At 49.5% G+C, this 24597-nt stretch overlaps 1 protein-coding gene across 2 annotated transcripts in view; it reads left to right on the top strand.

Annotated features, from left to right (window-relative positions):
* The first annotated feature begins 3055 nt into the window (after positions 1-3055).
* Positions 3056-24597, top strand: part of KDM2B (lysine demethylase 2B) — a 122824-nt gene continuing 101282 nt past the window's right edge. The window contains exons 1-4 of one of the 2 annotated variants that reach the window (XM_021698552.2): positions 3056-3291; positions 4357-4501; positions 7445-7523; positions 8789-8835. In XM_021698552.2, coding sequence (XP_021554227.1) covers positions 3259-3291; positions 4357-4501; positions 7445-7523; positions 8789-8835 — 304 coding nt within the window. In that variant the 5' untranslated portion in view covers positions 3056-3258. The remainder of the gene's footprint in view (positions 3292-4356; positions 4502-7444; positions 7524-8788; positions 8836-24597) is intronic. The other variant, XM_044921002.1, reaches the window with a different exon arrangement.

Genomic DNA, 24597 nt, shown 5'->3' with positions numbered 1-24597 from the left:
CGGGTAAGCACTCAAAAATCAGGAGCTCTTATAATTATGTATGAGTATGAGAACGGCTTCAGTTTCTAACAGCTTTTAAAATCTTGGGGATTCCTAACTCCCTTGGGAGCTGTCTGTCCACTCCCTGTCCAGGCTGGAGTATGTCTACAATCAGAGCTGGTTCGTCTGTATCCCCCGCTGTCTTAAAGCACAGAGCTGCTCAATCAACCTTTCATGAATGAAGAAATGAATGAATGGGGCCAACCCGGCCAGGATTTGACTGGTTCTTTTGTAAGAATGAGAAGGAGGGTCCTGGAAGTCATTATTACTAAGTTTCAAATACAACCGGCCTGGTTTTTTTTTTTCCCAACAAGAAATAGTACCTCTCTTGGAGAAGCACCTTAATCTTCCCTCCCCTCTCTCACCTACTGCCCACGCCTCTGGGACAATTAGCCAGCACTGGGAGCTCAAGGGTCTTGGCCCTTCCCCCTTTGGCCCAAAATAACCTCCTCCCCCACTTTGAGCAAATGCCTGGAATTCTTTCAACAGGAGGACAAAGCCTTTCATCTGCCAATTACTGATAAAGGGAAAATGCAAATATCTCTGGGGAAGGTGATCCATCAAGGGCCCAACATTTACTGAGTGACCACTTAGGACCAGGCGGTAGGGTAGGCATTCTGGGGGAGTCCGAGGGAACAAGCCCCCCGGTTGGTCCATTCTTCTCTTTGGTCTGTAGTTTCCTCATGGTTTGTAAAGGGAAGGGATTAAATTAGGTGATGACTCAACCCCTTCCCACTCTGACAGGCCAGGAACTCCCCATTGGGGTGATATATGGACTTAACTGTTTTTGCACTGAGGTGCTTGCCGTCGGATCTTTTCCTGACACCTGCCTTTGGGGACCCCTCTGAGGCCACATGGAGAGAGAAGGGTCCCTGGGAGGAAAGGAAAATTAGGATCAAGCAGTCTATTTTGGTTTTGCCTTATTGCACTTTACTTCCTTTTCATGACCCTCCAGCCCAGACGCCCTCCTTTGAACATGTTCATTTCATTATGTGGGAACAAGGAGGGTGGTCAGTATCCAAAAAGGCTGTGAGGGCAGAACCAGGCTCCAGTTTGAGCCCTGGTAACTACACTTAACAAGCTTGTGGCCTTGGGTGAGTGGCTTTGCCTTTCTGAGACTCAGTTTCTTCATTTGTAACATGAGGAATAACAAGACTATTATCCTTTGAGGGGTCTTCCGTGAGAGAGAAGCAAATAAGATGGTCCCTGGTTCTTGACAGAGGCCCCTTCTCATTACCACTAAGCTAACCTGGGCTATTTCAGTTTGGAAATAAATTTTGATATTTGTGGACTGGGATTAAAACAAACTTCAAAGAACAGTTTTTAGGGGTGGGTGGAAAAGAATATAGAATAAAGACAGGACAGGAAACTTTAAGGTGAGTGAGGGGGAAGCTGTCTCTTAGGGTGACCAATACAGAGCTGATGGTTCATATCCGATCTCTGATAGGGAAGCCACTTCCTCTCCACACATCTGAGTGTTGACTAGGGAGGATATTGGCTTGGCGCACAGGAATCACCCTGACTGATCATGTCTGTGAGCCTCAGTTTCTCTATCTGCAAAATGACCTGCTCCAACTATCCTACAGGCTTAATGGCAGTAATAAAAATATATTGGTTTTTTTTTTTTTTTTTTGGCAAAGTCTGCTATGAGCATCCATGTTCTTTATTGGAGCTGCGCCCTGTTGTCAATTCCTCCTGATTGTTACCCCAAAGAGCAGGCCCAGTTGGACTGGAGGAATGTTTAGGGCCAGCTTTGCCCATAATCCAAGTCGACCTGACTGTTGTTCATAATGGAATTACAGGAAGGCACCTTTAGGATTCCACTTCTGGTGGCGGTCACAGCCAACCAGGTATACTGAGGGAAAGCAAGAGAGAGCCAGGACCTCTGCCAGGAATTCCTACAGGATTCATCAAGGGGCGCCCAAAGTTCCCGCACCCCATCCCAGAGCGCCTTGCACCTTTCCACCTAGTTTTCTCCTATAAGCGGCCAATAAGGGCTTACCCTTCGCCTGCTTGCCCGCTGCGTTAGGAGGCGCCAGATCCGATTCTCTCCGTATTTCACTCCTGAGCATCTATTTCCTTCTCTTGGCGAGCGCAGAGACCTTTAAAAACTGTCCAACTTCTGTTCCAGGGCTCGTCGCCTAGTAAAGGACTCCACAGACGCGGGCAGGATGAATGAATGAAAGGCAACGTCTTCCGGTCAGCTCGGGTCTGAAAAGGCTCTGGTCTGGCTGTATTTCCTGTACCTGCGTGTATGTGGGTCCATATCTTTGAGGCCGGGAGTTTAAAAGTTATGCAGTCCGTACAGGTATGGAGCTGCGCTAATTTCTTCCTGAGCCCCCAAATGCCTCCTCCATATGGCAGGTCCTCATATGGGGGTCTGGAGAGGATCGTTCCCCCCACCCCAAGCAAGACATGCAGCAGGAAAGAAAAAAAACACAATTATATATACAAAGCGCTTTGAATTTCGGTCGGCCACGTAGGTAATGGGGTGGGGTGGATGAAGAAAGAGGAAGAGGGGTGGCCCGTGGGGGCCGTGGGCAATGGGGGCAGGGATTGAGGTGGGGGGTCTTTTTTGGGGGTGCCAGGCCTCGGGGGCTTTCTAGCCAGCAAGCTCGGCTTGCATTTCCGCGCCTCCCGCTGAGACCAGCCGTGCAAATCTGCACCTCCCTCCCCACCCCCTCCTCCTTCCCTCCCTCCCTGCCCCGCCATCTCCGGGATGCGCCCGCCGCCTGCAACTCAGCCCTCCAAAAGTCAGCTCTGCACACAACTCCCGGGCGGCGGCGGCGCCTGCGTGCAAGGCGCACTCGTGACCCAACAACAAAACAGCGATGCCAGGGCGCTAACGGCGCCCGGTGCCTCCCGGGCGCCCTCCCCGCCCCACACCTCCTCGGGCAGCCGCCCCCGCCCCCCCCATCCCGGGCCGAGTGCCCCCTCCACTAGCCCGGCCGCGGGCTCAGAGCGCGATCGGCAACAATGTTTACGTTCCGGGGATTATGACGTCGACGCCTCCCCCCCCACAACTGCTGAAAATGGTTTCCTAGGACTTTGCAAACGGATCTGCTTAAGTGTTGGTGCAAAACTTTGTAGATCTCGGCTGTGGCTTGCTTTATTTATTTATTTTTTGGTTTGTTTTCTTTGGTCTTCCCTCCTTCCCCCCTCCGCCAAAATGCAGGGGGCAGGAGTGTTGACAATTAATTGGTGAACTCTCCTAAAAAAATGGAGGCAGAGAAAGACTCTGGAAGAAGATTGGTGTGTAGCTTTTTTTTTTTTTTTTTCCAAATCTGTATCTGGTAATGATAGATCTATTTTTTTTTGTTGTTGTTGTTTCTTGCTGCCTTTTCTTTCCTTTTCTGTATTTTGCAAGAGGACCGGAAAAAATATAATAAATTGCATGCAAAAGGAAGCAAGCAGCTTACTCCTCCAGTCCCTTGTGAGGCGCAGAGTCTCAGACACTTAAGTGGGGAGGTGGTAGCGGGGAAAGGCGTGGAGAGAGGCTGAGCGGGCTCGGGGTTCGCCCGGAATCTGGGGGGCTGCAGGGCCCGGCGCTGGGCGGTTGAGGGAGGAGGCAGGGGATGCGGGGAGTGGTGGGGGAGTCTCCTTAGGAAGTGAGTGTGCGCGCGCGCTTGTGGGGAGATGAGGCAGCTGCTGGTGCGTTTTGGGGTCTCCGATGGGAGCTTTGTGGCGGGCCGTCTGCCTCTCCCCCTCCCAAGCCCCGACCTCCCCCTCCACCTCTTCTTCTAGCACCGGAGGGCGGTCGGCGGGGGCGGCTGGGGTCTCAGCCCTTCCATTTCAGCTTTCCAGCTTCCCGAGTAGCTCGGGGGCGGCTCCAGCCTTAGAAATGCCGCCGGCCCCCGGTTCCGGCTTCCCGGCTCTGCCGCGGCGGCCGCCCGGGCTGCTGTTAGCGCCGAGCCGGGCGCTGCGGTGGCTCCTCCCGGGGCCTACAAATGCCCCGCCAGCCCGTGCGCGGAGCCCCCTTCGCGGGTTACATAACCAGGCTCCTGGCCGAGTGGGCAAAACTCAACACCTATCGGGGGTGGGGGGCAAGGGAGAGCCCCAGATGTCCTTTCCACGGCCTCCAAAGATGCAGGAGGGGAGTGTCCTGTGTGGGGCACAGCCGGACCCCGGGGGTGTGGGCCCCTCTCGTTATCCTGGTTTTCAGCATCTTTGGCATTTGCGCAAAGTTGCTCGGGTCGCAGTGGTGGGGTGCGGGGGGGGCGCGCAACTCCTGCACCTGCTTGAGCTGGGCCTAGGGTAAGAGGCGACCCCCCAGTTCCCCCAGTAATGCCTCGGGCTCTCTGGTTTGGGTCCCCGCAGCGTCCGATTGACCGCCAGAGATACGACGAGAACGAGGACTTGTCGGACGTGGAGGAGATCGTCAGCGTCCGCGGCTTCAGCCTGGAGGAGAAGCTGCGCAGTCAGCTGTACCAGGGGGACTTCGTGCACGCCATGGAGGGCAAAGGTGAGGCGCCCCCTCCTCGGGCCGCCCTCCGAGTCGCGGCCCGAGCGCACGTGGGGAGGGAGCTGCCGGTGGCTGGGTTCGTATTTCGCGCCCGCGTCCCCCATTCCAGGGGATCCGGTGACGAAACAAGGCCGAGCACTGGGGGGGTGGGGTGGGGTGGCGAAGGAGGAGGGCAGGCGGGAACGGGGGCCGGGCGTGGGCCTAGACCCGGCCCGCGCCCACAGCCGGCCCCAAGGTGGGCAGAGCCAGGGGACCGGCGGTCCGAGGGACCTGGGGACTGACGGGTGGACGGAGGGAGGGCGGGTGCGCGGCATTCTACCCCTCCCAGAGCTAGCCCAGCTCCTTGTGCTGAATGAGGTGCGGCTGCCTGACTGGGAGAGGGGCTGAGGTGCCCTTGGGGCGTTAGGATGAGGACCCCACTAGGCCTGAAGCTTCCCAAACCCTGTCCCATTTCGGGCCCTGCCAGTTAGGAGCTGGTGCTGGGGATGCTCGGGTCACCGAATGATGCTTCCTCAGCTCCCGGGGTCTGCGGAACCCTGCAACCTTCTGGTCTCTGCCAGATTTGAGCAGGGGCTGGATGAGTTCAGAGCTGTTGGTTGGAGCCCCCACTTACGCCTGAGGCCTCTGGCCCTTCAGTCTTGACAGTTTGAAGTCGGGACTGGGGGTAAGAGAGTTTTACTCCCTCAGGCTTCAGGCTGAGATCCCTGACCCCTGTAGTTTGAAGTGAAAATGTGGGGTACCCCTCTGGGGAACAAAGTTTCTTCTCAGCCCGAGACCTTGAGAGCTCTGTCCCTGGTAGGCCCTGCCAGTTTAGAGAAGTTGGGGAAGCCTCTGGGGTTTTGGGGTGTCTCCCCAGCTTGAGACCTTCAGGGCCTGAGTTTCTCCCTGACCCTAGTATTAGGAAGGTGTCTGGTGGTGTCGTTCCAACGCTGGGGTGATGCTCTGGCTTGGGTATGAGACCTCCAGAGGCCCCGCGTGACCTGTGGTTCTGCCTGTGGAGTTGGGGTTTTGGAGATGCCCCTGCCTATCTAGGTATTTCCCTGGGCTCTCTGGGGTTTCTAAGTTGTTTTTTTTCCCTCTTAGATATTCAAGTTTCCGTTACAATACACCGTTTTCATTTTTTGACCCCCCCCCCCCCCCCCCCCCCCCCCCAAAACCTTCCATCCCTCCGCGCCCGGATGACAGGGTGAGTGCCTTCCCCTTCAGGTTCTGGTTGAGTGGCTGGGGCTGTAGGTTAGCCCCCAGAAGAGACAGCCCTGGCTTTGCATTTTTGAAGTTTCTCTTTTGTGCCCACTGCTTCCGGGGGTGCTGGGCTTCAGTGGTAGGGGGTAGTTGTTGGGGGGAGGGAAGAAGACATTTCTTTCAGCCTGCCAGGTCTTTGCACCCTGAGGGTAGACCGTCTGGGGGGCTAGTCTCAACTACAGTTAAATTTCCTTAGCATAAATGGGATTTTAATTCCTTTTGTTTCTTTCCCATTTTACTGAGTTTGGTGGATCCTATGAGAAAACAACATGCAAACTCTTCCTAGTCATTTGTGAGGAATTCTCAGCCCAAGATCTGAGTGTTTTCTCAAGCTCATTTGAGGAAGTTGAAGCTGAGGAGAGTGGGGGTGGGGGGCGGGCTTTGGGTGTGGGTGTGTAGGGGGTAGATTCCAGCTAGGGAGAGCCCTTAAATCTTCTGTCCAGGCTCTTTTCAAAGGAGAGGGCCCTAGCGATTTGGTAGTTAATTCACATCTGGCCCCAAAACTTCGAGGGAGGAGCTGAGAAACAGAAGGAGCCCTTAGCCTGGATTCAAAATAGAAGCTTCTTAAACTTCTCTGCCTTTAAATCCTTAGGAATCCCCATTCACTGTGAGCCCCTGGGGATCTGAGCTGCTAAGGTCAGGGCTTTCCCCAGCTCTGGTTTTGTTCTCTTCCTCTGCTCTGAGCAGAGTTGCCTTGGCCTCCTCCCCCACCAAGCTGCCCTGGTGAACTGTTTGCCTGGGGCAGGGGCTCCCGAGGCCTGTGGTCTCTCCTATCTCTCCTCCAACTGGCCAGGGAGGGCATGTGGCTTTGTGGCCTTGTGGATTGCTTTGGTTCACCTCAGGATTTGGGGATGTGATGGTTTATCTCAGCCTCCTTCGACTCCATATTTAGGGGTAAGGTTGGGTCAGATCCGCTGGTTTTGGAACTCGAGGAACGTAAAAACGAAGGCCTCCTTCATTCTCCAGGGCTTTTGATAAGGGATTTGGGGGTCTACACTAGACAAAGCCGAGACGCAGCACTACCTTGTGAATTGGCTTTGGGCCTCACTGTGCCCTCTTCAAACTGCCTTCACCTGGGGGGAGCGTCCTGGTGGAAACAAGGATGGCAGTAGCTGGAGCAGAATTACACTATTAAGACAACAAAGCTGTGCCCAGTTCTCTAGTAATTTTGGCACCAAATACACAGTTTCCAGGGAAACCAGCTTCCCCCCCCCCCCCCTTCACTATGCAGGATATTACAATAAGATCTTCCCCGATGCTCAGCTACAATGAGAACCCTCCTCCCAGCCTCCTCTCTGGGGCTTCAGATCCTCCCAGGTGGTATTCTTCAATTTTGCACTGCCTTTACTTTCTGAGCTCAGCTTGGGGTGCATTTCTGTGTCCCTCTTTCTCAGCGATGGCTGGGGCCTTTTCTGTGCGGGCCTCTTTCACGAGTCTCCCTCCCCACCCTCCCTGGCCTTGGGCTGTTCATTGACAAGTTCTGACCCATGGGGCATGCAGGGAATGACTGAGTAGGCAGAGGAGCTGATAGTTGGCATGGGCTTTGCCTGCTCGATTTCCTTGCCATTTGACAGGGATCTCTTGCCCTAGAACTGGAGCCTGCATCTGCTATAACCGTGTTCTTTCCTCTGACCGATTGATTGTGGCTCATCTGCTCCTTCATGACTTAACCAACCTGTTTTAATTCCAATATCCAAACAGATTTCAACTATGAATACGTGCAGAGAGAAGCTCTCAGGGTTCCCCTGATATTTCGAGAAAAGGATGGACTGGGGATTAAGTAAGTTGCCTAAACAAATTACTTCTTCCCATGTCTCTCTCCCTAATGTAGTTGGTGGTTTGGAATAGATTTCTTCTGCCCTTTTCCCACCTCTCATCACAGAGAAGGATCTTTCTTCGTTATCTGGGGAGACTATCTCTTTGTTCGAGGCCTGACAAAGGGGAAAAACTCTCCAAAGATTGGTCTTTTTCAGAGAATTTGGGCAGAGAGGACAGAGGGTACTTAAACAGTGTTGACTTCTTTCCCTGACCCACCCCAGTTATGTGCAGGGACTTCTTAAGGAGAATTGTGCCCTCCTCCCAAGTTAGGAAACTGAGGCAGGGCCTGAGCTCTGAAGGGATTGGCCAGTCTCTAAGCCCAGAGGCAGGGCACCTAGAGACGTATTTTTCTACTCAGACTCCCACTATGTGGGAAATTGGTTCTTTTCTGCGGAGGGCATGTTCCCTAGGATGCTAGGCTGCAAGTCTCCTCTTTCTCTGCCTGCCCCAGCACCTGCCTCCCCCACTGTGTCTTGTTTGGTTTACATTGTCTTAGAGATCTGTCAGAGCTCCAGGTGGGGTGGGGGAGAGATCCAGGAGGAAGGCTGGAAGAACAGGTTTCCGCCCCTTGGGCAGGGGTGTAGAGGAGGCTGCTGGTATCATGCCAGCTTGCCTCCTCTCCAGCCTCTACTACCAGGCTTGCTCAAGAGTCCCGGTCCTAGGGTAGAAATCAAACCTTTGACATCACTGTTAATTAATAGCGAAGGTCACCTCAGTCATTAGAGCCGGGGTTACCAAATCCCTGGAATTGGAATGATGTGTGTCTTCTTTTTCCCTTTGAACTTAAAGGATCCCTGCAACACCTTTTATGGAGGGTATTTGCTAGAGGAAGAGACACAGAGAGAGCTGCCCACCTTAAAAGAGAGTGGGTGTTTGAATGCCCAGCTCTGGGACTTACCCTTGACACCACGGTTCAGTCTTCCCCTGAAAAGTGGGGTGGACGGTGGATGTCCCATCTTTTCTACGGCAGTGCTGAGTTCATATTGGGGAGAGTGAGGGAATTGGTTTGCCTACTGGGGTGAGGAAAGGGCTCAGTGGTTGGAGAGGGACCCTCCCTTGGGGCATTGACTGGTCTGTCACTCTCCCTCTGGAATATCTCATTTTGGGTTCCCAAACTGAGAGCAAGGGAACCCTCTTGGAAAAATAGCCTTTCCCCTGCCTCCAGAGTTGGGCTGAACTCTCTTGTTTCTGGCCTCTCAGCAAATGCCTATACTCCTCTTTTTCCAGGATGCCTGACCCTGATTTCACAGTCCGAGATGTCAAACTCCTAGTGGGTAAGTTGCTTGCTGTGTGTGCAGCTCACAGATGCCAAAAGTAGGGAGGACAGGGGGCAGGAGGTCTTCACGACCCGCCTATTTAGATTTCTAACTGCCTCAGGAAAGAAAGTCCCCGTGGGAAGAGGCAGGAGCAGGTGTGAGCTGCAACCGTCTCATTCTGGAGAACAGGTCAGATTGCAAAGTCATAAGAAGCTGTACATAAGGGTGTTTGCCAGTGCGCAGTTTTATGAGGCCGATTTGGACCCTAGCCTCCATCAGCAACACAGTCTTAGATCTCTCCTTTGCGTTTGTTTGTGGGTTGCTGGGTAAACACTGGGTGCTTTGTGACCCCTGAAAGACTTTCAGACTTTCGAGGGGAGGGATCATTCTTCCTGCTTCCTCAGGGTTCTAGACAGTCTAGGGTGGGGTTTGCCACCCTAGCCAGCAAATGCTTATTAACTCCCCGAGCACCTGCAGAGTGTAGCTGATCACTTAGTGCTCCGGACACCTGACCAGGTAGCAGGTGGCATTTCAGATGTTACAGAAGTCCTTCAATAAATCCATTCTTTCCAGAGGTGTTTCTCAGTTAGCTCCTACATGGTGGGCAAGTTCAGAGCTGTGAACATGACAGACAAGATCCCTCTCCTCGTGCTTGGAATGACACGCAACAAGGAAGTAAACAGTTTATAAAAATATGTATCTTTTTGGAGGGTGATTAGGCCTATGAAGAAATAAAGCAGGATGTTGGGATGGAGCGTGATGGGAGCTGTATTTATTTTATTTTTTAGCTTTTATTTGTTTATTTTTTTTAGGGGGGGGGAGTGTGTGTGTGTGTGGGGGTGTGTGTGTGTGTACATTTGGACAGAGACTTGACGATGAGAAGCCAGCTGTGGGAAAGAACATGCCAGATTGAGGGACAGGCCAGGTCAAAGGCAGGGAACTTGGGTTTGACTCTTGGTGTGACTGGGAAGCCACTGGGGGGTTTTAAAGTAGGGCAAAGGGAGTAGTTATGCTATCTGGTCATTTTCTTTGGGAGAGGGTGAAAAACATTTTTTTAAACTGACATAAAATTCATACACCATAAAACTCACTATTTAACCATTTTAGAGTGCACAATTCAGCGCTCTGAGTACATTCACAATGTTGTGCGGCCATCACCACGATGCCGTTTCGGCATGTGGATCCCCTACAAAGTCAGCCCCCAACAACCAGGGATGTGCTCTTGCCTCTGTGGGTTTGTCTACCCTGGACGTTTCGTGTAAGTAGAATCGCACACTATGTGGCTTTTGTGACTGGCTCCTTTCACTCAGCATCCTGTTTTTGAGGTTCATCCACATTAGAGTAGGTGCCCATGCTTCATTCTCATTTATGGATGAATAAGATTCCACTGGATATGCGTGCATAGACCACATCTTGATTCGTCAGGTGATGGACATTTTGGTTGTTTCTATTACTTGTCTGTTATAAATAATGCTACTCTGAATACTTGCGTATGAGTTTTTGTGTGAACATACATTTTCATTTCTCTTGGGTCTATTCCTAGGTAACTGGGTCATATGGTAACTATATTTAACCGAGGACCTGCCAGACTTTTTTCAAAGCACTTGGCCATTTTGTATTCCCATTAGCAATGTACGAGGGCTCCAGTTTCTCCACATCCTCGCCAAAACTCGTTGGTTGCCTGTCTTTTTGATGGTCGCCGTCCTCGTGGGCCTGAAGTGGTGTGATACGATTTAAGTTTCATAAAAGCCGACTCTGGTGGCTGTGTGGGATGGAAACAGCTAGGCAGTGGTTGTGTCAGATATTCCAGCTAGAATAATTGACCCCAAAGTGTGTTGACAGCTACTCGGAAGGGAGGACCCATCGTCTATAAGGAGATGGTGCTGATGATGGGTAGAAGAATCTCAGTTAATTGGCAAGGACTTGCTCAGGGGATACATTTTTTTAAGCTGGATTCTAGAAATGCTGAAGGAGGTGAACATCAGAGCAGAAGGGGCAGACTTTCCAACACTGTGCAGAAGATGGGACAATGGACCCCCAAAATTAAGTCTTGGCACTGACAACCCACTCTGGTGCCTCAGCCCTACCCAGTGTCTTTGCTGTTGGACAACCTTAGTTTGAAGTCCAGCTCTGCCAGTTGACTGATTTGGGGCAAGCTGCTCAATCAAAGCCTCAGTTTTCACATCTGCAAAATGGAGCTAGTAGCAGAATCTGCCTCAAAAGAGGATCCTATAAGAGAATGAATGAAGGCTTAGCATTATGTTGTCCTACGGGTGTTTGGTGAATGGTCCCTGATGTTATTTATTATAATGGCAGGATGTGGATCTGATGAGATTTTCTTTATGAGTAAGGATGAAAGCCAGATTCTCAAGTCTGAGGTTCAGACAACATCAGAGTCTTCATAATGATGCTCTTGGCCCTTTTTAGGAACTTAAAAGCCCTTTGCAGTTTTCATTATACTCTAGTCATATGCCAGATGCTCCTTCTTTCTTTGTGCCTCATTCTTCTGCTTGTCAAAGCAAAAGGACTCAATAAGATGGTCCCGACATCCTTGCCAGCTCTTGAAAAGTCTAGGATGGCAAAGAAAGTGAGGATAGTAATACCTGCACCTATCTCTCTTGGCATTTCTGTGAATATCAAATGGATTGTTGGGTATTGAAGTGGTTTGTGAAGGTATAGCGTGTTCCGACATCGGGAGGGGTGCAGTCAGCATGGTGCATTATTATGCCCATTTTATTTTATTTAATTAATTAATTTATTTTTTTATTTTTTTAAAAGATTTTATTTATTTATTTGACAGAGAGAGCGCACGAGAGAGGGAACACAAGCAGGGGGAGTGGGAGAAGGAGAAGCAGGCTTCCTGCGGAGCAGGGAGCCCGATGTGGGGCTCGATCCCAGGACCCTGGGATCATGACCTGAGCCGAAGGCAGACGCTTAACGACTGAGCCACCCAGGCGCCCTTATTTTATTTTTAAAAAATTATTTATTTGAGAGAGAGACAGAGAGAGCATGCACGAGCATGAGCAGGGGGAGGGGCAGAAGGAGACAGAGAGGGAGAAGCAGACTCCCCGCTGAGCAGGGAGCCTGACGCGGGGACTCAATCCCAGGACCTTGGATCATGACCTGAGCTGAAGGCGGACGCTTAACCGATTGAGCCACCCAGGCGCCCCTATTATGCCCATTTTAGTCTCTGAGAGTGCACACAGGCTTCTGGTGAGCAGCGAAAGGGCACATACTTCATAGTGACATAAATGGCAGATGTAACTCAAGCTGGCCTAAGCAAAACACTGGCTTACATAGTAAGTTTAGGGTGTGACCTTCAGGCACCTCTTGATCTAGGTGTTCCAAGATCTCTAGAAGTTGACTCTTACTTTTCTATTCTGCTTCCCTCTTTTGCTTCCTCTTTCTGCTTCATTCTTGAGAAAGCTTCTCCCCATGGGGTGGCAAAGATGGGGAGCCAGCAGCTCCCCGCTTCTATCCGGCCAGCTCAGTCCTTACTCGCCACCCACCAGTGATTCCATCAAGTGTCTCTGGATTGGCTCTGGTAGGTTTAGCACAACCCCAGTCTGCTGCAGCACAAGCAAGTGATCTGGGAGTGGGGAAGGGGTGACGCTGCATCCCCTGTGATGACATAAACATATGGATGACATAAACATGCCCCTAATGGAAATGGGGGTTCTGCCTTGGAGGGCAGCGTATGGGGCAGTCATTGTGGGATCTCAGCTTCTGTCTTCCAGGCCTCCCTCCCCAGGCCTCGAATCTTGGGAGGCAGCTTTTTGAGAAGGGGCCAACTATTGAGGCCACAAGTTGGGGCTATAGATTCTTCTCTGATGCCCTGAAACCGGCCTTTCTCTATCAGCCCTGTTTATATGCCTTCTGGGAATTCAGGCACCTGGTCTCCGTTCTTAGCTCCTCGCCTTTAAAAACAAAAAAAGGCGCTTTCCATTTTTAGGACACTGTACACTTAAAAGCTTTTTATTGAAGTATAATTTACATATAGAAAAGTGCACATATGGTAACTATACAGCTTGATTAATTTTAACAAATTGAACATATTCTGGTACCTGGTACCCCAGAATCCTTCCGGTGTTCCAATGCTGTCCCTGCCCTCCACTGTCGCTCTGACTTCTAACAGTGCGGATGAATTTTGCACGCATTCATACTTTATGGAATAGTGGAATCAGGCAGGTGTCCTCTTGTCGTTTCTGCTTCTTTCACTCAAATTGGTGTTTATAAGACATCCAGATTGTTGTGTGTAGTTGTAGATGGTTTATTTTCATTGCTATGGTTTTCTGTTACGTGACTATTTCACAACGTGTTTATGCATTCTGTTATTAATGGGCTCATGGGGAGCTGCCGGTTTAAGGCTCTATGTCTCGTGCTGCTATAAACACTCTAGAACGTGACTTTTGGGGAACAGAGGGATGCATTTCTGTGGGACACATACCGGAGAGTGGAATTGCTTGGGTCACAGGGGATGCGTATATGTTCAGTTTTAGTAGACACCGTCAAGTCATTGCCCACAGGGGTTGGTCTGGTTCTGATTCTGCCACATCCTCACCAAGAGTTTGTGTTTCCATCCTTTTCATTTTAGTCCCGTTGCTGTGTTGGTTTATTACATGGTGGTTTTAGTTTGCCTTTCTTTCCTAATGAAATTGAGCTCCGTTGTTCATATGTTTGTTTGCTAGTTGGATATAGTCTTTTGTGAACTGTCTGATCAAGTCTTTTCTCCATTATTTTGAAGGGTTGTCTCCTGTTGAGTGTAAGATGCATTATTTGCTAGGGCCGCCACAACGAAGTACAACAGACTGCATGATTTAAACAACAGAAATTTATTGGCTCACAATTCTGGAGCTAGAAGTCCAAGATCGAGGTCTTGTAGGGTTGGTTTCTCCAAAGGCCTCTCTCTTTGGTTTGTAGATGGCTGTAGAAGGCTTCTCCTTATGTCTTCACGTGGTCTTCCCTCTCACGCTGTATAACCTAATCTCTTCTTATAAGGACGTCAGTCTTGTCGGATTAGGGCCTACCCTTATTTTAGACCTTATTTTAACTTAATTACCTCTTTAAAGACTGTTCTCGAATATAATTACATTTTGAGGTCCTGGGGGGTTAGGACCTCAACATAGAAATTTTAGGGGATACAATTCAGCCCATAACATAAAGTTTCTTGATATATTCAGGATATGATTATGCATTCCAAAAATCACCTCTTACTTTGTGGGTTGGTTGCCTTTTCACACTCTCAAAGGTATCTTTGAATGAACAGACATTCTTTATTTTAACACAGACCATTTAGGTCTTTTTTTTTTGTACTTGTTTTGTATCTTGTTTAAGAAATGTCTGCACACTCCAGGGTTGGAAGATGTTCATATGTTTTTCTCAAAAAAGCTTTATTGTTCGAACTTTCACAGTGAGATCTATAGTTTATCTGGAATAGACTTTTGTGTTTGGTATGAGATAGGGGTTGAAATTCCTTTTCTCCTATATGGATATCCAGTTGATCCCGGTACCATTATTGAAAAAAAATACCTTCTCCCCACGGCACTGAAATATTGTCTTTGTCATAAACCAGGTGACTGCATTTGTGTGGGTCTGTTTCTGGATGCTCAGGTGTGTGTGTCCCCCCGGACAGCTCCCTGCATCCCATGACCAATACTCTCAATCCCAGATAGTTCATTTAAGAAGACTGGGATAGGGCGCCTGGGTGGCTCAGTTGGTTAAGCGACTGCCTTCGGCTCAGGTCATGATCCCAGGGTCCTGGGATCGAGTCCCGCATCGGGCTCCCTGCTCAGCAGGGAGTCTGCTTCTCCCTCTGACCCTCCCCCCTCTCATGCTCTCTCTCTATCTCATTCTCTCTCAAATAAATAAATAAAATCTTAAAAAAAAAAAAGAAGACTGGGATATTTTCACATTTGTGTGCCAGGAATTGGGGGGATAGGGAGACTGGGAGAGAACTCTAGCTGCCTCTGAAGATGCTTTAAACCTTCCGAGAAGACATATTCATAAAGTGCTGGGTCCCTACTCACTCTCCACCATTATGTCACTGAGGGATGCCTCACGGCCATGGGGTCCTGCATATTATCTCTTTACTGTATTTCTTTTTTTTTTTTTTTAAAGATTTTATTTATTTATTTGAGAGAGAGCATGAGCTGTGGGGAGGGGCAGAGGGAGAGGGAGAAGCAAACTTCCTGCTAAGCAGGGAGCCCGATGTGGGGCTTGATCCCAGGACCCCGAGATCATGACCTGAGCTGAAGGCAGACGCTTCACCGACTGAGCCACCCAGGCGCCCCCCTTTATTGTGTTTCTCTCTAACGAGGATACCCAAGCTAACAGGTTTTCTTTGGCCCCTTTTCTTGAAAAAATCTTCACGACAAACCGCCTCATTCACTATTCATTTATTCATCCAATTATAGTAATCATCACCTATCTTTTACTGTATGTTTACCATGTGACCTCATTTTGTCCTCACCAATAATCATATAAATGAAGTGTTACTGTTCACTTTCCCGATGAGGGATCCGAGGCTCAGAGGGAACAACCCACACGGCCTGTGGACGGGCGGTCAAGTTCGGATCTGAACCCAGCTCTGGGCGTTTCCTCACGCTTCTGCTTCTTGACTTTCTCCTCCTCCATGTCTGTGTTGTGTCTCGTGAAGGAGACTCACCAGACATGCGCGCGTGCCCTTGATGGGCTGTGCTTAGTAAATTCTCAATCCTTACAAATCAACCATAGCTGACTTGCTTCCAGACCTTTTTTTAAAGTTGGCTTAAAATCATAGACATTTTACATGGTAAACCCCGGAAAAGTTCTTAGAATTCCTCTAGTCTTGCTTTCCCTTTTCACAGGTGGGAAAGACTGAGGCCTGGAGAGAAGTGACTTTTGAGTTGCCCAGACAGCAGATGGCACCTCAGATTCAAACGTGGGTTGGAATTTCAGTGGTTGGGAGAAGATGATGCTCATAATGCAAACCCAGAGGAAAAGTAGACTTGCGTGGGGTGGGTGTGGTTGGCCTCTGTTCTGGCCACACTGAATGGAGCTGGGAAGAGACAGACGGTCCGGGAGGCATCCGCCTCGCAGAACAGAGATGCACGCAGGGGGAGGTGCAGGAAGTCAGGAGGGCCGTGGCTCCTGAGTCTCAAGGAAGGAGGGTTTCAGAGGGGTTCAGCTGTGTTTCCTTTTTTTTTCTCTTTAAGATGAACACCCAGCTCACTTGTTTTTTTGTCGCTATTTCCCTTTTCCTGCAAAGCCAGTGGTTTTTTTTTTTTTTTTAAGCAGAGAGAGAGACACAGCGAGAGAGGGAACACAAGCAGGGGCAGTGGGAGAGGGAGAAGCAGGCTTCCCGCCCATCAGGGAGCCCGACTCGGGGCTCGATCCCAGGACCCCAGGATCATGACCTGAGCCAAAGGCAGACGCTTAATAACTGAGCCACCCAGGCGCCCCCAAAGCCCGTGTTCTGAAATCAAAATCTTGACTGTGTTTGGGCCTTGGGGAACTAAAGTTGCTTCTGCCCCCTGTTTACCTAATAGGAATCACTCCGCTGTGGGGTAGCTCCTTGGACTGGAGCTACTACATTAGCTACTGCTTCCTGAGATCTTATTATAAGCCAGGGACCTCTCCTGTGTTACTTTGTCAGATCCATGTGAAACTGGATTTCCCACTATCCCCCATTCCATCGATGTCAAATTGAGGCTCAGAGTGACTTGTCCACAGTCTGAAAGCTAGTGTGTGGAATTGCTGAGATTTACGCCCATATCCGTTTGACCAAGGAGCTGTTCTCTTAACTTCCGCACAGAACCATGGCTGGCTCTCAGTGTCCTGTAATCCAAAGCTCTTTATTGTTTTTGGCTCAGGTGTCTTTTGGGTTTTCTTGGCTGATCGCTTTGTTAGTCTGGGTTTGTATCTTCTTCCGCTCCTCTGTCTGTGAGGGTCAGGCAGGGTCTAGAACCCAGGGCACAGAGGACGTCCCGGCACTGGATGTGTCCTGGGGATAATTTTTGAAGGTTCAACGGTGAGGCACCAGAAGATAACAGTGCTTAGGGAGAACCCGGGAACCTTTGCAGGCATCTTATATCACTGCGAGGAAACTGAGGCCTAGACCTGGGAAAAGGTTTGCCCCAAGTGGTGTGGACACTCTCCGCCCCAGGCCCTCCCCTTTCCCTTGTACCTTCAGTTCGGCACAGCGTCCTCGATAGGACTCCTGCTTTTAAGTTTACAAGGTTCTTTCAGTCGTTGTGTGGGCAGGCCCTATTATGTCCACCTTACAGATGAGGAAACGGAGGCCCAGAGAACTTTAGGGCCATACATACCCAAGGCCTCACTGCTAGGAGGTAGCTAGGTGGGCTTTGAACTGTGGCCAGTGCTTTTTTTTTTTTTTTTAATGTTTTATTTATTTATTCATGAGAGTCAGAGAGAGAGAGAGAGAGAGAGAGAGGCGAGGCAGAGGGAGAAGCAGGCTCCCCGCCGAGCAGGGAGCCCGATGCGGGACTCGATCCCGGGACTCCAGGATCATGACCTGAGCCGAAGGCAGTCGCTCAACCAACTGAGCCACCCAGGCGCCCTTTTTTTTAATGTTTTATTTATTTATTCATGAGAGTCAGAGAGAGAGAGAGAGAGAGAGAGGCAGAGGCAGAGGGAGAAGCAGGCTCCCCTCCTAGCAGGGAGCCCGATGTGGGACTCGATCCCAGGACCCTAGAATCGTGACCTGAGCCGAAGGCAGACGCTGAACCATCTGAGCCACCCAGGCGCCCCTGTGGCCAGTGCTTTTGCGAATACATACTAACTACCTCTGTGTGAAATGGATGAGGAGATATTTTCAAGGAGCGGAATAAAAAGCCAATCCAGAAACTTGAGGAAGATAGAGAGGGACAGTGGTGGGCACTCCCCGAAGAGCAGGCTCAGGAGTCACGGGTCAGAACCCGTGTATGCTTTATATTAGCGTTCAAGGTGACTTTCAGCAGCCTCTTCCCGGCTCTGAGCCCATGGTTCTTGGAGCTGACAGATGGGGCCTTCAAAGCAAGGGCCATGGGGCCATGGATTAATTTCTGCAGCTGGAATTTGTTGGATTTGTATGTAGCCTGTGAGCCCAGAGAACCAGTGAGATGGGGGGAGGAGAGAGAAAGGGAGAGGGGCTGAGCTGCTGGCCTACTTAGGAATGCCAGGCACTGCTCAATGTGGAAAATTTCTCCCGTAACCCATTGACTTCAGGAGCCCGAGAGTTCCAGGGCTCTGGGTCCCTTGCAGGATCCAAAGGGCAGCTTGTCCCTGTCACCTGCTCCAGGGATGGCTGCTCCCCAGAGTGTGGAGGGCCACATTCCATTCTTAGCACTGATCTGTCCCTTCTGTCCCTTGAGGCACATGCCTCCTCCCAGAGCTTCCTGCTCAGATACCTGGCACTTATGCTCAGCTCTCCTTTGCCATCAGCTGCAGACCAGACTGGAAACCTGCAAAGATGGATGCTAATTCTTAAACTCCCAGCTCAGACTGAAAAGGACTGGCAGGCCCCAGAGTCCCCAGTGACCCCTGGAGCAAGCCTCTGGGTCTCCTCCCCCGCCGACTTCTTCCCAGTTCACGTTTAAGGGATCTGATCTGAGTGTATGAGAACTAGGCTAAACATCAGCATGTCAGTCCTGGAAGAGGACCTAAAAGAGACCTAACCCAGTGGTTTTCAAAGGGAAATCCCTGGAAACTGGATCTGGGTTCTGAGCATCATCATCCCCCAACCCCACCACTGCTTTCAACCTGAGCTGCCTGTTTTTATTTATGCCTTTGGCTCTTGTCAAAGCTTCTGTTTGAAGAAAGAGTTCTATGGTGGTGAAAACAGAAGTATAAAGGTTAGTTCTTCCTGGCTTTGCACATGAGGCAACTGAGGCCTGGAGTGAGGTCAGTGAGGGTTACTGGGACTGGAACTCAGTCCAGGGCTCTTGGCACTGTCCCGGGTGCCCCTGAGGCACCCACTGCTCATTGCGTGGCCTCCTGTGGGCCGTCGCTGACCGAGGAACAAACAACCCAGGCACCCGTGCCTCCAGTGTGGTTCTTCCAGAGAAAATAAAAGACCCTTGTGGAGCTGTGTCTTCAGGGTTAAACTCAAAGTGCCTGAGAAGTCCATCTACGGGGCAGGCGAAAGAGCTCCCTTTCCCTGTCTGTCTGGTTAGGACACCTCGTTTCCCAGACCAGCTCAGTGGCTGGTGGCCAAGTGTGTTGCAGACCCTACCATGTGCCAGACATTGTGTTGGGCTCTCATGCACCAACGGGCCCCTTTTGCAAATAAACACCCTCCAAGTCTAGAAAGGGTAAATGAGGCCCCTGAAGCCACGGAGCTAGTAACAGAGCTGGGATTTATAAAAGTACTTTTTGCTGGAGAGAATTTTAAGAAGTATCTAGTAGACAGAAAGTAATAATGAATTCCTATGGCCCCAACACCCGGCCCCAACAGCTGCCACTTCCATACCTCCATCCACTTCCTATCCTCCTGCAATGTTTCAGGCATATCTAGGCATCATACCATTTCATCCGTAAAGTTTCCAGGATATAGTTCTAAACAAGAAAGGATTTTTAAAATCATAGGCACAATAGTGTTATCATACCTAATCTTTTATTTATTTATTTTTTATTTTTTATTTTTTTAAAGATTTTATTTATTTATTTGATAGAGAGAGAGACAGTGAGAGAGGGAACACAAGCAGGGGGAGTGGGAGAGGGAGAAGCAGGCTTCCCGCCGAGCAGGGAGCCCGATGCGGGGCTCGATCCCAGGACCCTGGGAACATGACCTGAGCCGAAGGCAGATGCTTAACGACTGAGCCACCCAGGCACCCCCATACCTAATCTTTTAAAAACAGTAATTCCTTGGGGTCCCTGGGTGGCTCAGTCAGTTAAGCGGCTGCCTTCGGCTCAGGTCATGATCCTCGGGACCTGGGATTGAGCCCCACATCCAGCTCCCTGCTCAGCGGAGAGCCTGCTTCTCCCTCTCCCTCTGCCTGCCACTCTGCCTACTTGTGCTCTCTCTCTGTCTGTCAAATAAATAAATAAAATCTTTAAACAAAACAAAACAAACAAACAAAACCAGTAATTCCTTAAAATGAGTAAATATCAGGGGCACCTGGCTGGCTCAGTCAGTAGATCATGCAACTCTTGATCTTGGGGTTGTGAGTTCAAGCCCCATGTTGGGCATTTACTTAAAAAAGGAAAAAAAAAAAAAAAGAAAAGAATTTAAAAAATAAAGTGAGTAAATAACCATATTTATTGTGCAAATGTCCAGTTTCATATTAGCGTATGTTACTTCTTTTTTCTTTTCTTTTGTGGGTTCTGTGAGTCAAAATGTAAATATGGTCCTTATTCTTTGATTGGTTATGATGTCTTTTAAGTCTCTTATAATCTCTGGGCCCTCCCACCATCTCCAGCCAATCTGAAGTTGGATTGTTTGACCTGTAGGGTTTTTCCGTTGTCTGGATTTTGCCAATAGCATTCCCTTGGAGTGGTTTGTGTTCCTCTGTCCTCTGTACTTTCTGTAAGTTGGCAGTTGGATGTAGATGCTTGATCAGATTCAGAGTCTGTCTTTCTCTCCACATAAAAATGCACTCACTCATTCATTCATTCATTCATTCATTCATTCATTCTTCCTAGCACGACTACTTCATAGATGATGTTCTAATCTTCCATCAGGAGACACATAATGTCAGGTCATCTCTCTCTCTCTGTCTGTGTGTTGTTAGCAGGCATCAATGTTTGATGTGTAGCTTCATTGTTGTGTTAGAGGCTGCAAAGTGGCGATGGTCTTAATTCAATCGTCCTTTGTCATTTGTTGGCTGGAATACACCTGGAGAGACACTCCCCCTCATCTGCTGTTTGTTTCAGGGCTGGCCCTTATCTCAGATTCCTAAGCCAGTGGTTGCTTCGACCATCATTCTGCCTCCCTAGGAAGTGCGTTATCAATTCTCCACCTCTCGCTGCCACCTGGGGGCTGGAACCCAGCAGAGTTTAATTTTACGGGTACTGGTACATTTGTGTTTTCCTGGGGGTTTATGTTTATGGAGTCCAGGCACCTTCCCCCTCCCTTTCTTCCCATTACCACCCCTCCCATAGACTGTGGCTTCCAGGACACCTGGAGAGCTAGATGGAGCTCCCTGCGCACCAAGAAAGCTATTCTTAGAACCAAGTGTCTCGACCTTCCGTTCCAGATATAGTCAGTCTCTCCCACCCTTGGGCCTCTTCCCTGCACACCCTTACTCCCCCGTCAGTCCCAGCTGCTCCTCACCGCTCTGGCGCACTCCAGGCCTTGACTTCCCTTTTCATCTGAGGACGCGGAGGCCGAGGTGGGGTCAGCTGGGGACGTGCACCTGGCTAAGAGCAGAGGGAAGCGAGGGTGCATCGAGAGCCCTGGGGATTGTGATGGGGGTGCTGGAAGCCTGGTTTGTGTTCAAAAAAGAAAGAACAGGCCTCTCTCACCCACATCCTTCTGTGTTCAGCAACGGTTGTCCCACCGGTGGGGCTCCTGCCTGCTCAGGATTTCCAGATGCTTTCTTTCCAGGTTAGGGGGCTTTATCTTCTCTAGCGTGGAGAGGGTTACACATACCCACCTCCAGGCACCTCCAGGTCATTTCTCCAATTCCACTGTCATTTATATGTGAGGTCATGTCACATGCTAGGAAGAACATATGGTGGAAAAACACTCGATGTGATTTATTCATTCCACAAATATTTACTGAGCTCCTGCTATGTGCCAGGCTCTCCGTTCTAGATCCGTGGGTTAGAGTAGTGAGCAAGACAGACAAGACTCTTGCCCTCACAATGCTTATAGTGTCAGGGGGGAGAGACAAGAAATAAGCTGACAAAGATCTAGGGTGAAGTGGCATGATGTCACCCATGGATGACATTTTCTCCTTGCGAAGCTTCTCGTCAACTGCACAGTTTAGTTATACAGCGTGTCTGTCCTGTTGACACCTTGAACTGGGCCCCGTGGGGAGGCCAGGGGTGGGTTAGCCCCTCTCTGCCTTCAGGGATATTTATGGAGCCCTGTGGGGTTACCCAGTCATTTTCTGGTCAGCCTTCCTTCTTGTTTGCTGGGGCTGCCATATCACCACAACCCACGTGGCTCAAAACCACAAAAATGTATTCTCTAACCGTCCTGGAGGCCAGAAGTCTGAAATCAAGGTGTTGACAGGGCTGGGCTCCGTCGGAAGGCTCTAGGTGAGAATTCTTCAGAGCCTCCTCCAGCTTCTGGTAGCTGCTGGCTTCTCTGATGTTTGTTGGCTTGTGGCTACATGGTTCCATTGTCTGCCACCATCTTCACGTGGCTGTGTTCCCTATGTGTGTCTCTGTCCAAGTTTCCGTTGCCTTATAAGGACACCGGAATTGGCTGAGGGTCCACCTTCATCCACTCTGACCCCATTTTAGCTTGATCACAACTGCGAAGACCCTATGGCCAGAGAGGGCCTGTTCATAGGTGTCTGGGGTTAGGACTTGAACATCTCTTTTGGGGGACACGGTTCAACCACAAGAGCCCTCGAGGTAAGCCTGTTAGTGGGATAGAGGGAAGTAAAGTTAGGCCCGGCTGGGGTGGGGTGGGGCCAACGCTGAGCTGTGCCGTCTGTGCCTCCAGCGTTTTATATGGGTCACCTCAGTTGACCCCATACTTTTGGGTTTTTTGTTTGTTTGCTTTTGTTTTTATCTTTTTTTTAAAGATTTATTTATTTTAGAGAAAGAGCGAGCATGAGCAGGAGGGGCAGAGGGAGAGGAAGAGAGAGACTCTCCAGCAGACTCCAGGCTGAGCAAGGGGCCTGATGCAGGGCTCGATCTCATGACCCTGAGATCATGACCTGAGCCGAAATCAAGAGTCGGGCGCTTAACCCAACTGAGCCACCCAGATACCCCCATATTTTGTTTTTTTTTAATTATTTAAAAAATATATTATTAAAATTTTTTCCAAGACTAGTTTTTTTTTTTCCTAAATTTTTAAAAAAGTAATCTCTACACCCAATGTGGGGCTCAAACTTATAACCCCAATATCAAGAGTTGCACACTCTACCAATTGAGCCAGCCAGGCACCCCTCCCAAGACACTTTTTTTTTTTTTAAAGATTTTATTTATTTATTTGACAGAGAGACACAGCGAGAGAGGGAACACAAGCAGAGGGAGTGGGAGAGGGAGAAGCAGGCTTCCCGTGGAGCAGGGAGCCCGATGTGGGGCTCGATCCCAGGACCCTGGGATCATGACCTGAGCCGAAGGCAGATGCTTAACGACTGAGCAACCCAGGCACCCTTATTGAACTAGATTTTTTAAAAAAAAATTTTTTTAAAGGTTTTATTTATTTATCTGAGAGAGAGAGAGAGCACGAGTGGAGGGGGGGTGCAGAGGGAGAAGCAGGCTCCCCACTGAGCAGGGAGCCCAACATGGGGTTCAATCCCAGGACCCTGGGATCATGCTTAACCGACTGAGCCACCCAGGTGCCCCAAATTTACCCAGTTTTTTTTTTTTTTAAAGATTTTATTTATTTATTTGACAGAGAGAGATAGCGAGAGCAGGAACACAAGCAGGGGGAGTGGGAGAGGGAGAAGCAGGCTTCCCGCCGAGCAGGGAGCCCGATGTGGGACTCGATCCCAGGACCCTGGGATCATGACCTGAGCCGAAGGCAGACGCTTAACGACTGAGCCACCCAGGCGCCCCAAATTTACCCAGTTTTAAGGGGATTTTTTTAGAACTAGATTGGGGTTGTTGGTTTGTGTTTTTTTTTTAATTTTTTTATTATAGTCTTCGATTTGGGTTGTATATAAGTTGGCATCATACATAAAACCAACTTTATGGAATAGTATTGATGTGATGACCTACCATTTTAGGGTTGTCAAAATTGTACACTTATTTATTTATTTATTTATTTAAAAAATATTTTATTTATTATGTGAGAGTGAGAGTGAGAGAGATCACAGAGAGGGAGAAGCTGACTCACTGCTGAGCGGGGAGCCTGATGCAGTGCTCCATCCTAGGACCCTGGGACCATGACCTGAGCTGAAGGCAGACGCTTAACCAACCAACAACCCAGGTTCCCCTACAATCTTGTCATTTTAGATTGGTAGGGCCAGGGAGCTGTGGCTTGCATGCAAATTTTTAACTTCTGTGCAGTGAGATGCCACGGCATGTTTGGTCCCTTAAAAAGCCTCTCATTTGCCTCTAGCATCAGTTTTCTGAATATTAAAATCAATTTTTAAATGAAAAGCAATAGTTTTTTTCACAACTGTTTTTTTGAGGGAGGTGGTTTTATCTCTGTGTTGCCGGTGAGGACGTTGGGGTACTTTGCCTAAAGATCTTGTGCGATGGAGAAAGACTGGAACCTGAAACATCTGAGGACTTTGATCCATTTTTGTGTGTGGAATGTACTTATATGCTGAGAAGTTTAAAGAAAAATGGTAAGATGAGTGCCTCCCACCCAGGTTCCCATGTGACCCTCCGGCCCCAGAGGTGGCCGTTGTCTTGTGTTGGGCCCTAACAAGGTACCACAAACTGAGTGGCTAAAAACTACAGAAACTTATTCTCTCAGTTTCAGAAGACAAAGTCCAAAATCGAGGTGGTGGCTGCATTGGTTCTTCCTTCTGGAGGCTCTGAAGGAAACTCCGGCCTTGCCTCTTCCAGCTTTTGGTGACTCCAGGCATTCCAGCTGCTTATAAGCACATTACTCTTTGCTTCTGGCTTTCACTTGACCTTGACCTTCTTCTAAGGACACTAGTGATTGGATTTAGGGCCTACCCTTCCTCCAGGATGATCTCCTCTTGAGATCCTTACATTAATTACCTC

The sequence above is a fragment of the Neomonachus schauinslandi genome, chromosome 14, assembly GCF_002201575.2.
Source record: "Neomonachus schauinslandi chromosome 14, ASM220157v2, whole genome shotgun sequence".
Taxonomy (NCBI): Eukaryota; Metazoa; Chordata; class Mammalia; order Carnivora; family Phocidae; genus Neomonachus; species Neomonachus schauinslandi.
This window is presented reverse-complemented; position numbering and strand designations above follow the sequence as displayed.